This window comes from Scardinius erythrophthalmus (assembly GCF_964197995.2).
Source record: "Scardinius erythrophthalmus genome assembly, chromosome: 16".
Classification (NCBI taxonomy): Eukaryota; Metazoa; Chordata; class Actinopteri; order Cypriniformes; family Leuciscidae; genus Scardinius; species Scardinius erythrophthalmus.
Window position 1 is genome coordinate 23,536,993 of NC_138236.1, and position 12,969 is coordinate 23,549,961.

The following is a 12,969-nucleotide window of genomic DNA, read 5'->3' on the forward strand; positions in this document are numbered from 1 at the left end:
TTCTGAAGATCTGCGCATCATGTTACGTTGTGTGTGGACTCGTTTAAATCAATACAACCTTCTTTTTTAAATAAAGATGTGCGATTTACTATGGTCTACTAATGTTTCACGAAGTTACAAAGCAGAACGTAGCGCAAAAGCCTCATCTATACACTATTTAGATATGCGTCAGTGGCAACATTTTAAGGTTTTAGATCATTAAAGCTGCAGTCTGAAACTGTTAATGAACAGAACTGCATGAGTCTTGCAGAATAACATTGTAAACACTTATTATAGGTACTGTAGTGATTCAGACAAAAACACGGTTTGGAAAATGGATTCATTATGTACTCGCTTATTATATACATTTAAAAAAAAAAAAAAAAAGTTATGGACTACAGCTTTATATTGTGATCGGTTTGTGAGATCGGCCAAATTTAGTGACTACCGATCGAGTCATAGAATGTGATTATCAGCCAATACCGATCTGCGGCCGATCGATCTGTAAAAGTTTATCACATTTCATTTTAAAATGTATAGTTTGGCGGTTATTACAACCAAAGGCTGCACAATGTTGTGGCCTTTTTGATGAAAATTCATTGATTTGTTAGTGTGAGTGATGAACTACACCATGTTGGCCGTTCCAAGATGGCAGACGCATTGACATGTCTGGAGCGGCAAAAGCGGTACCTACATGTCTATGGTTTTAGCATATTGCTAAATGTTTACCATGTTTCTAGCATGTTTTAACATGCTGCTAGTGCTAGCATGTTCCCCGCGAGTATTTTTAAATTAGCTAATAATACAAATAAGAACAAATAAGCATAATAATAAAAGAAACACAGTAGCACAAAAAAATATCCATCCATCCATCCATCCATCCATCTTCTTCCGCTTATCTGGGGCCGGGTCGCGGGGGCAGCAGTCTAAGCAGAGATGCCCAGACTTTCCTCTCCCTAGACACTTCCTCTAGCTTTTCCGGGGGGACACCAAGGCGTTCCCAGGCCAGCCGGGAGACATAGTCCCTCCAGCGTGTCCTAGGTCTTCCCCGGGGTCTCCTCCCGGTGGGACGCGCCCAGAACACCTTCCCGGGTGTTCCACCCACCTTCTTCCGGAACAGATGCCCGAGCCACCTCAGCTGACCCCTCTCGATGTGGAGGAGCAGCGGCTCTACTCTGAGCTCCTCCCGAGTGACCGAGCTCCTCACCCTATCTCTAAGGGATCGCCCAGCCACCCTGCGGAGAAAACTCATTTCGGCTGCCTGTATCCGGGATCTTGTCCTTTCGGTCATGACCCACAGCTCATGACCAAAGGTGAGAGTAGGAACGTAGATTGACCGGTAAATCGAGAGCTCCGCCTTGCGACTCAGCTCCTTCTTCACCACGACAGATCTGTACATCGACCGCATTACTGCACCGATCCGTCTGTCAATCTCCCGTTCCATCCTTCCCTCACTCGTGAACAAGACCCCAAGACACTTGACCTCCTCCACTTGAGGCAGGAACTCTCCACCAACCTGAAGTGGGCAAGCCACCCTTTTCCGACTGAGAACCATGGCCTCGATTTGGAGGCTCTGATTCTCATCCCAGCTGCTTCACACTCGGCTGCAAACCGTCCAGTGCATGCTGGAGGTCCTGGTCTGATGGGGCCAACATGACAACATCATCCGCAAAAATATTATTTTTATTATCTCGATTTTTTGATCATGCTGTAAAGTGTAACAACAACAATCACAAGGCCGTTGGCCCTCTGCAGGCATTTGTTATTACATAATGTACATAAGTTGATTGTTATATTATGTAGATTACATAATGTATTTTAATAGTGTTGTTCAAAAAAAACCATATGATTACTTGCTTTTAAAACTTTATTTGAACCTATTAATATAATTATATATTTACAAAAACTATTTTAAGTCATTTTAAAGGCTATTGTTCACATGGGTCTATTTTTATTACCACAAAAAATGTATCAGATTACTCGATTAATCGTCAAAATAATCAACCGATTATAATACCATAAATGAAACGGCCTACTACTGGAACAGAACAACAAATTCTGCTCTCCTGTTTCATATTTTCTGGTCAGGAAAAGCCTATAACTACTGTCTGGAGCAAACAAGCAGATACATATAGACACATAGATTTACATAAAAAAGAATGATTAGATCTCCCAATAAATCACCATGCAGTTGAGTAATAAAGAACGTCTTGCAACATAAAACAAATCCACTGGACAAAAACAATAACATTGACACATCAATGCAAAAGCCTGAGGTCAAGGCTTAGATCACAGCTTTCTGGTTCATCCAGACAGCCTGCTTGTGTGCACATCCTCAGCCACTTTAAGCGGGTGATGAAGTCAGTGCCTGCGTCAATGACTCAAACAAAATATGTGTGAAGGTCATAAAACGCATTACAAAATCAGGAAGTAGCAAACTTATTTTAAGTATCTTTTTGATTAATCTGCTTTTCAAAGAACAGGTTGTAACTGTTTGCTGTAACTTGCACTGTGAAATTGGGTTGGGTTTGACAGCGCAGAGTCATTCTCATGTCTGCTTAAAACGTTACATACTCAGACCCTGATGGAAATCATTTTGGTGCTATCCTGGGCTGTAGTGCATTTTCTAGAAAGATCTTGTTTCTGTTGATAAAAACATTAGTGAGCAAGAATAGACATTGGCAGTTATACTCAGCCTCTAAACATGTACTAAATATATGAATATATCTGTAGAAAGATCTAGTATGCACTACAACAATCTACAGTAAGCAAGCAGTGTGAACTGCAATGTATAGTAGCATATATGCTCTACTTATAAAGCTTTTTTCATTCTTCAAAACTGGGCAGTGAGTGACCTTAGGCCTAATCAAAGTGATAAGTATGCACTTTGTAAACGCTCAAACCATTTCAACTGTTTGGAAGCTTAGTCAAGTGACGATAAAAAAAATATTTAAAAGGAAATGAATCAATTAATTACCCTTTAAAAAGGTTCTAATATGTACAATTTAGGTACCAATGTACCTTTGAGGTATTATTATGCACTCTTTAGTACAAAGGTGTATCTTCTGAAAGGGTACTGCAGTGACATGCAACTGGCAATCCAATATGCAGCAAAACTCTTCAAAGCAATGTTATTGAATGGTACGAACTGCGTCCATCAAGAGGACGGCCTGGATTACACAACACTCTTTCAAAAAACAGGTTAGGGTTAGGGATTTGGAACCATAGATGCCAATAAAGAACCTGTATTTTTAAGAGTGAGTGTTAAATTAGTTCTCTGGGCGTTTTGCTCTGGAAAGGAAAAGCCCTGTTGAATAACTTTAAGTATCTATTAAAGTATTGAACTATCCAGCACAAAGTCTTTTTAGATTTGCTTTTAAGAAGTTGCTCTTTGTTGGCTCCACCACACTGGGGAATCCGAGGGCCGTTTCTCATTGCTTGCAGGAATGTGAGGGAATAGATAAAACGAGCTGAAAATGCTTTTTAGTGCCTCGCATGCACAACGCTGGCATTTACACCAGATTAAGGTCAAATAATGGCACCTGTACACAAACATTTGTCTTAAACGTGACATATAGTTCAAAAACTTGACTTACTGGTACATGACAACGGTACATAATGGCAGTTGAAAGAATTGAGGTGGGTGATGTCTTTTCACCGCTGCCTACACAAGGACTCTCAACTTATTGTTACAAAATACTAAAATCTATTCAGATTAACAAGCAGGTAGAACAAGTCTGTAAAAACATAGACACCTGTCAAGTCAGCCTCCTCCTAGGAGGAACATGTGTGAGGAGCAACCAACAAATGAAAAAATGTTGTAATATGACGTAATATGCATATGATTGATGTTACTGTGAGGGAGTCCAGAAGGTCTGTACTTCTTCACGTTGATGGTAACATAGATTTGGTGAAAAATTCTATGGTGTTCTATCAGTGGTCATCATTTACTCATCCTCATCTCAACCCTGTATTATTTTTTTCTTCTGTGAAAAACAACATGAGCTATTTAGTTTGACGCTTCTGTTTTTCACACAAAGATGGTGATTTAAACTAATCTCTGATAATCTACTCTTCTGAATTTTTTTTGCACTTGCATGAAAACTAACAAATAAAATAAAAAATAATAACAAATGCCAACCAGTGCCAATTAACATCAAACTTCTTTATAACAGATAAAAATGCATGCCTTTAGATGCGCACCAGGTTTGATATCATTGACGCAAAATTACATTGGTTATGTAAAATGCAACAACCAATGCAGACATAATTTCAGTTTTTGCAATATAAATCATCGTTCACTTTCCTTGTGTGGACGCCAGAAGCTCCAGAATCTTCTTTTGTTTACACACACACACACACACACACACACACAAAGTTAGACACTGGAAGATATAAATTACAATAGGTTTGTTATTTTTGTGGGACTGTTTCTTCCATTGTAGAAATTAGAAAACTATTTCTAATACAGATCCAGACAACTAGCTCAAGCATGTACATATCAGATGCTCATAGAATGTACAGTGTCAACCATGAAAAATCACAACAAACAAACACAAGAGTGTTATTTTCCAAAACCTCTTCCTCATTGGGCTTCAGCTGAACTGAACTGGTGTGATGATGTGTACCATTTGTTTGTCAACTCAAAAACAGGTTGTTCTGGGAGGTTACAAATGGTAGCAACCATGACGGGAAGTGGTTTTTATCACATCAGTGTTGTCCTCTGAACAGCACACTCAAGAGGAAGTGGTCTGACAGAGAGGCAGCATTGCTCCAACAGCCAAATTAAAAAAGGCTGGCACCACATTACAATACAGCAAGATCATCAGAATGACATGACATTAAACTTAGCTGTTCTTCACAGATTGTGTACTGCTGCCTCTGATGGGGAAGGAGTATTCAGTTCTAAAGACAAGGCAGCCAGCATTCGTATTATGAAATCACAGACTCACATGTGATGAAGACTCCTGTCATAACAGCCTATAGAAGCTGTTTAATTCTACATGGAGTGGGTCACCTCATGGGGGTGGCCATCTTGAGATCACATGACTCACTCTATCCATAGACAGTAAAAGAAGTGGACAGAGCCATCTCATTGGAACTCAATTGAGACAAGTGAAGCCCATTTTTAGCGAATTTTTAGGACTTCCGTTCCTGACGCGCAGACTCAAACCGACTCAAACAGAGCTTGACGACGTAGATGTGACGTGAGCAACCCGTCAGTCTTCTAGTAGCTGTGCCGAGAGAAATCTGAATCATTCCCTTCCGAATCTTGCAGAGACGGAGAGCGTGAGTAGGAGCTGTCCATGAGCTAGTAGCAGGAGAAACTTTTGCTAGGTATTCTGATTAATTATTTTGTCATTTTGCCTCCACGTCCCCCCGATTGCCCGCGAGCTTCTCCTCCCGTCAATACGGTAATTTCTCTACTGTGCGACAGAGAGTCGGGTGGTTATGACGCAATCGTTAGCCTACTTTTACAAAAACTGCTTCTACGGGGCCATAACATAAGCTACAAGGTAATAGAGCATTTTATACATTGTCGTGTTTCTTTAGAAATAAATAATGGACAAATGGAGTCTTCAAACGCCTCAGATGTAAAGTTATTCGCCGTCAAAGTGACACCAAAATGAATGGGAATCAATGGGATGCTAACAGCAGGTGAAGTTCTGCTACAAGATGGTGGCACGCGGCCGGCTTCAACTTCCGGTCGACTTCCTTCCCGCTTGACTCTATCTTGGTAGCCTTTCTGTAATTCTGTACTTCCTCATTAAATGCATTAATCATGTCTGACTGCAAATGGTGCCTATATCTATACCAGCAAACATTTGATTTCATGTAATGCTACATCCACACCACTAGGAGTCAGTAAAATGAGTGACATATTGATCAGAGCCAGAATTAAAATATTACTAAATACAACAGTTACAATAAATAAAATTTACAGTAGATTTTTTCTTCCATATTGTGATGTACATCTGAAAGTAATACATTATTGGGGGAAAAGTAGGATGGGGACTCTACGCATAAATTATTGATTGGCTCTTGAGATGTGTGCGTTGCACTCAATAAAGCCAGAAGAAAGCAAGCTTGCTGGGATGGGGTTTTCACCAGAAGATCCAGGTATGATATTTTGATAAAAAATTACGAGGTCAAAACTTTTTTTGAAACTTTTTTTTACATGGACGAATTGTTTTAGAAAATAGATTGGATGAATATTCATTTCATGACGAATTTAAATTAACAACCAGACTTTGATATAACATGCAATAGCAAATGATACAAATTTAAAAGAAATAAAAAAGCTTAAAGGCAAACATTGTGTCAGTCCAATTTTACTAGATTCCCATGAGACCTCATTACATTGGGAGGACAGGACACAGGACTTATTCTATGGTCAAATGACTTGCATAATAGGTGAGGAGAGGTTTACATTGATTTAAAACAGAGCACAGCCTCATGAGCCCAGAGGAAAAACAAGTCCATTTTCAACTATCCAGTCGGCCTTATCCAGTTAGAATCTCAGCAGACAGTTGCAAGCAGTGCCATTAAAATGGGTGTTTCAAACAGAGTTTGAATCATGAGGGCGAAACCAACCCATAAACATGAGTGTACAAAAATCACATACACTTCACCTTTTATCATTGTTTAATGGAAAATCACATTTATGTCATCTACTTTACATGTCTGGTATGTGTGGATTTCTGTAAGCTGTATGTGAGCAGTTATTAATAAATGGGAATGGAATGACAAAGGGTTTCGTTTTTGGATTATACCATGAATGAGATCTAGAGAAACATTCCAAGCTATCTGGACAACTTTGTGCCAATGGCAAGACCAGACTAGAACACTGCATAATTCATACAGCTGCTATTCCATGCAATCTGTTAACTATACAATATTTTAGAGTGCGAGCACCAAATTAAAACAGTGATCTGTAGTCAACATTTCTCTATGGTGACCCCTTGTGCTTCTTGTATCCTGCACCTGCTGTTTTGGTTACCATGGTAGCCATTCATAAAGAATACTTCAAATAGTGAGCCATTACAGCTGACTTCAGCTGCTGACCCTAAAAAGTGGTCATGACAGAGTTTCAGATGGAACACATGGATGTCTAACTTTACGTTTTGTTTTAACAATATAACATAATCTCTCACAAAAATACGCAGAAGTGCAATTTGGTCTTTGTGTACACCGCCAGAGGGTGTTGTCAAACAACCATTCTTCTTGGGGCATGTCCATTTCTTATTCATAGTGAAGAGAAGGATTCTTCCAGAATAGTTCAATGAACCAGTTAAAAAATGATTCAGCGATTATTTTATGTCACAGCATAATCAAGCGTCCCCTAATATCCTGGGGTGTATTATTACATATTCTAAATATCTCAGAAAAGAAGTCATGGATGCACATACTGATGTTGATTAAACTGTATAAACATTTTTATGGTTGGACATTATCTGTTGATAATCTATTTTTTGTTGATTAAGTTTTATTATTAATAGTTTGCATTGTGATTTCATGAGCCCCAGTTCAGTTTGTTGCAACTGTGATTTAGCTCATAAAAACAAAGTCATAAAACTGCTGATAAAACTGTCATCTCTCAAAACCGTAAGCATTCTATTTTAGATTCAACAAATCTGTGAACTGTTGACAAGTATACTGCTCGGACCATAGACTGTAAAAAAGATGAATGTCATAATATCCATGAAATAACAGTTGACATCTTGCACTGGTTACGTCATTTGGCGCCAGAGTGTGCGCAGTAGTGATCCTGAGGTGGAGTGAGTCGCGACACTAGAACATCCTTTTTTTTTAGCGGTCGTGAAGTAATTACTTATTCAGAATAAGTACCTACTCAAGAGAGTATGCGATTTCGTACTTCATTTTTCAGAATGTGTGCAGCACACTTAATGGCTGAAACCGATTCGTGAATAATTGTTTAGACCGAATCGTTAGAAGCCGGTTTGACTGATTCACTGAAAAGATTCGACTTGATCTGTTCGCGAATCGGACATGGCTAATTGAGAAATAAATCTAAAACATCCCAGCAATAACAAAGAAAATGAATTATTTAAATAAACGATAAACAATTCAAGTTTAGTTGAAAAATAGACTACCCACGGCAATGTGAAATTAAAACATTATAATACATTGCAGATTTATTACTGCTATTGATTTTGGTCAAATAAACAAACCACATAATTTGCAAGTCATGTTGCATAATGAACAACGTTAGCCTCATAGCATAATTGCCTAGTCAAGTTTTTTTAAATATGTCTTAGGCAATTATGCTATGAGGCTAACATTTCAACTTGAAGCTTATTACGTGTTTAACAGAGGCGCGTAATTTTTGATTACAAAGTGACCTCGCCAACTACTGGCCTGGCATGAATAATACAGCGATTTGAATCATTTTTTTGCGGATCCGTGTGAACAGGGTCGTTTTTTATAACGCCGTCGCCTGTCCGCAAAAAAAAAAAAAAAACCTTTCCGTTTTTAGTAGGCTAGCTACATCGTTGTCGTGTAAACGTACCTAAGAGACGTGAGGAGAAGGAAGCATGACATTACCTGGCTCACACAGGTAAACACTAGACCTGTACAGAATAACTGCAAACATCAAACTGATCTGTGATGAACTGTAGTGCTTAGCTAAAATATCACCGGTCCTTGTCATCACAAGTGTCAATCGCTTCATAACAAAATACTAATTAAATATTAAGTGAGCGTCAAATGTTTTCACTCTGTACGTGCACGCGCAACCTTCCCAAAAAATAACCACAGGCGCACTTCCTGAAACTGTTCCAACACAAAGGGGCAGGGAATTATGGCGAATATGTTTACCACATAACTATATGCAGGATGCGACACAATATTAAATGACAGTGGCAAGTTTGCGACAACATTAAACTCAGAAGGCAACAGGTGTCGAGCGGCTCGCGCGTTCGCCTGCTCATGACTCACCTTAGTGTAATATAACATCCACAGCTCGTACAGTCGCTCTTTCGAAGCCATTCTCACTCGCCTTTCTGCGTATTCCTTCCACTTACGCGTCAATCAAACCATCTGAATATACATCCACAAACGAAGTATCCGTGGATTGACTCAGCGAAGATCCAGGGAATTTTGTTTGCTAGAAACAGCATGCTGCTGTACAGCGGTCCTCTACCTGGTTGCCAAGCTCTCCCAAAGTTGCATGTCTTTTAGACGGAGGGTGGGTCAAAATGACAATTCCGTGCTGAGAAACTAGAGAATGTAGAGAGCAACATTTGAGAAATGTCGCCGAATAGGCGCTGGATAAACGTGCATCTCTGCTAGAGGAATTCTAAGGGAGTTAAAAGCACTTGTCAGTGCACGCAGAACCCTGTTCACACTGCCCTCCTCTTGAGCGTTACAGAGGCAGTAGAGAGCAAACCGAGGAAGAGCCGGGAGGAGTTCTGTCTGCCTCAAAGCTACACACAGATGAAGGAAAACCAGTAAGCATCACAGTGTCACAGCGGATTGTGAAAATTAGCATGGATGGAATGGCACTGCACTGGAGCGCACATATACTTTTCCTGGTGGATTGGTTTGTGGAAACAAAATTTTAATTAAGAAGTAAAGATCAGAATATGTGTGTGTATACACACACACACACACACACATATATATATATATTAAACATACCCATCACAGAAAACTTTCTGCATTTTTACACTTTAAAAAAAAATAGTAATTCTGTATGATTTATAAGCTTGTTTCCTCATGGGGACCTCAATGTAGGTCCCCACGGTGACACGAGTCCCCATGAGCCTGTGCATTCAGGTTGAAGTCCCCACCGGGATAGAGAAACATGAACACACACACACATATCCTGGTTTACATGTTTTATAGGGACTTTCCATAATGATTTTTATACTGAACAAACTGTATATTCTATCCCCTGACCCTAAACCTACCACACAGGAAACTTAGGCACTTTACATTTTCAAAAAACATCATTTAGTTTCATTTATAAGCTGATTTAGTTTCATTTATAAGCTGTTTATAAGATTATGTTTCTAAGTATGATTTATGTCTGTGGCATAAAAAGGTCACATTACCAATTAAACCACTTAAGCAGTGTTTAAGCAAAACATGGTCAGGTCAAAGTGTCGAATAATTTTTGGTCACAAATTTTTATAAATTTTACAGGTAGTCCACTGTATGAAGAATTTTTGGGTATAATATGTCACAGTTTACTTTATTTTGATTCACTTACATAGATTAAAGGGTTAGTTCACCCAAAAATGAAAATTATGTCATTAATGACTCACCCTCATGTCGTTCCAAGCCCGTAAGACCTCCGTTCATCTTCGGAACACAGTTTAAGATATTTTAGATTTAGTCCGAGAGCTTTCTGTTCCTCCATTGAAAGTCAATGGACGGCATACTGTCCATGTCCAGAAAGGCAATACAGACATCATCAAAGTAGTCCATGTGATATCAGTGTCTCAATCTTAAGTTTATAAAGCGGCGAGAATACTTTTTGTGCGCAAAAAGTAAACAAAAATAACGACTTTATTCCACTATTCATTTCCTTCTCTCTAGGCCTCGAGTGAGTTCACGTAGTGTTTTTGCGCAGCGCGTCTGTGTTGTACGTCACACGTAGGCTCACTATTGGCCGACGCTGGTCATGTGTGATGCGTGTGACGTACAACACAGACGCGCTACGTTCATTTAGCTTCATTTAGGCTGCTCACTCTCATGCTGTTTCAAACCTGTATGACTTTCTTTCTTCTGTAAATGCTAGTATATAGTTATTATCACCATTGACTTATTAAAACTCATGTCTTAATAAAATCTCAGTCCTCAAAAAAAAAAAGAGAAAACATTGTTTTGATATGTTTCGATTGATTGATTTGATATCTTGATTGAAATTGAGCTGTACACATTAGGACATTGGCACTGATTCATTGTGTCTCAGGGTTTTGCTGTACGTTGGGTATTTGTCTCATTGCTCATTTTAATTAATTAAGTATTATTATTATTATGTTTTTTTTAACTACAGGGATGGACACCTGAAGTTGGAGAGACAGAAAAAGCTCTGGAGGCACAGGTAAAACCAAAACAAACAGAATTCTCCATCACTGTAAAGGACACACTAATTTACAAGTAGTAACAGTTCTATTTAGAACCGTATCATCCTGAAGAACCCTTGATATGCTGAAATGGTTCTTTGTGTTGGAGTTTAGGGTTCTTTATTCCCGCCTTTTTGTTTTTCAAATCTGTAACTGTCAAAGCCTCCTCATTACTGATTTTCTGGAGCTCAGCAATACAACTACACAGACTGTCAACATACTCTCAACAGGTAAATAATTTCTTTCTTAAAATGTCTATAAATTATAACTTAAAAAATAGTATGGAATCATACATCATAAATGGAATTTATGATCCATATTGTTTGTCTTTTTAATTATTACTTTATGCCTAAACACACCCAGTCACAAAAAAACAAACAATAAAACATTAAAGCTATCCCATGACTTTGTATCACTTTTTCCTTTTAACACGGTAATGGGCTCATACTGTCCATTTTTGCTAATTTTGGCCTTCATGTACATAATTGTTTTTACATAATCAATTGGAAAAGAAACAATGTAACTCTAAACTCCGGTGGTGTGATTACTGATGAGCGTCACCGGTCTCGTATTTCTCACGAGGAGCTTCGGAAGCGTAAAAGAAGGAGCGACGACAGTGAAGGAGGAGGACCAGGCCTGGCTGGACTATTTACGTTATGTTTTGTTTTTATATGTGGCGGCAGTCGTCCGTCGTCAGTGAGGGGCTGCCGCCTTTACTTTCATTTTATAATTGCTTATTTAATGATTATTAAAGTGTGTTACACGTTTGCTGGTTCCCACCTCCTTCTTCCCACAACAACATACTTTGCTACATTAATGTATTGTACATGTAATGTATATGAAACCTATTTTTTTTTCTAATACATGCATTTGGCCTGTCATGGCTTATGATGTATTAATATTCCTTCTTGTTGCTGTTTTTATTGCAAAACTATGTTATTTTTTCCCCACAGCCCAATCTTTTAAAAGTAAATGACCACTATTTTACAGTCAAAATCATTCAAGATTTCCATCCATACAATGGCCATTGGATCCATGAGAACCCATGCAAACTCAATGCAAATAAACTGGTGTTGGTTGAGAGTCTGAATGATCTCATTTAGTGTCCTTCCTAAAGGCATGTGCAGTGACACCACCATATTTAACATAATTATTGAGTTCTGAAGGGTCTGCTGTGTTTGCTGCTGTACTGGAGCAACAATATGCTTTTGATGGTGCTTTGGCATAAGAGATACCACAACCTAAACAATAGATCCATTCTAAATCAAAGCAAATATTTACCACACTACCACACTGTTAGCCCATTACCCTTAAAGGGTTAGTTCACCCAAAAATGAAAATTATGTCAGTAATTACTCACCCTCATGTTGTTCCAACCGCGTAAGACCTTCGTTCATCTTCGGAACACAAATTAAGATATTTTTGATGAAATCTGAGCCATGTCTCACTCCTCCATAGGCTGCTATGTGACCGAAACTTGCTGGCCCAGAAAAGTTCGTTAATATAGTCCAAGTAACTCCAGTGGCTCAATCTTAAGTATATCAAGCGACGAGAATACTTTTTGTGCGCAAAAACAAACAAAAATAACGACTTTATTCCACTTTTCATTTCCTTCTCTCTGGGCCTCGTAGTGTTTTTGCGCTGCGCGTCTGTGTTGCACGTCATCACGCATCACACACATGACCCGCTTCGGCCAATTGTGAGCCTACGTGGTGACGTGTAACACAGACGCGCTGCGCAAAAACACTACGCGAACCAACTAGAGGTCCAGAGAGAAGGAAATGAATAGTGGAATAAAGTCGTTATTTTTGTTTGTTTTTGCGCACAAAAAGTATTCTCGTCGCTTGATATACTTAAGATTGAGCTACTGGAGTCACTTGGACTATATTAACGATCT

The 12,969-nt window shown here is 38.9% G+C and overlaps 1 protein-coding gene across 2 annotated transcripts in view; it reads right to left on the reverse strand.

The window, feature by feature from the left end:
• nbeal2 (neurobeachin-like 2) overlaps positions 1 to 9,359 on the reverse strand; it is a 76,465-nt gene extending 67,106 nt beyond the window's left edge. Inside the window, exon 1 of one of the 2 annotated variants that reach the window (XM_081388430.1) lies at positions 8,938 to 9,359. In XM_081388430.1, coding sequence (XP_081244556.1) covers positions 8,938 to 8,988 — 51 coding nt within the window. In that variant the 5' untranslated portion in view covers positions 8,989 to 9,359. The remainder of the gene's footprint in view (positions 1 to 8,937) is intronic. The other variant, XM_081388428.1, reaches the window with a different exon arrangement.
• Between the last annotated feature and the right edge of the window lie 3,610 nt (positions 9,360 to 12,969).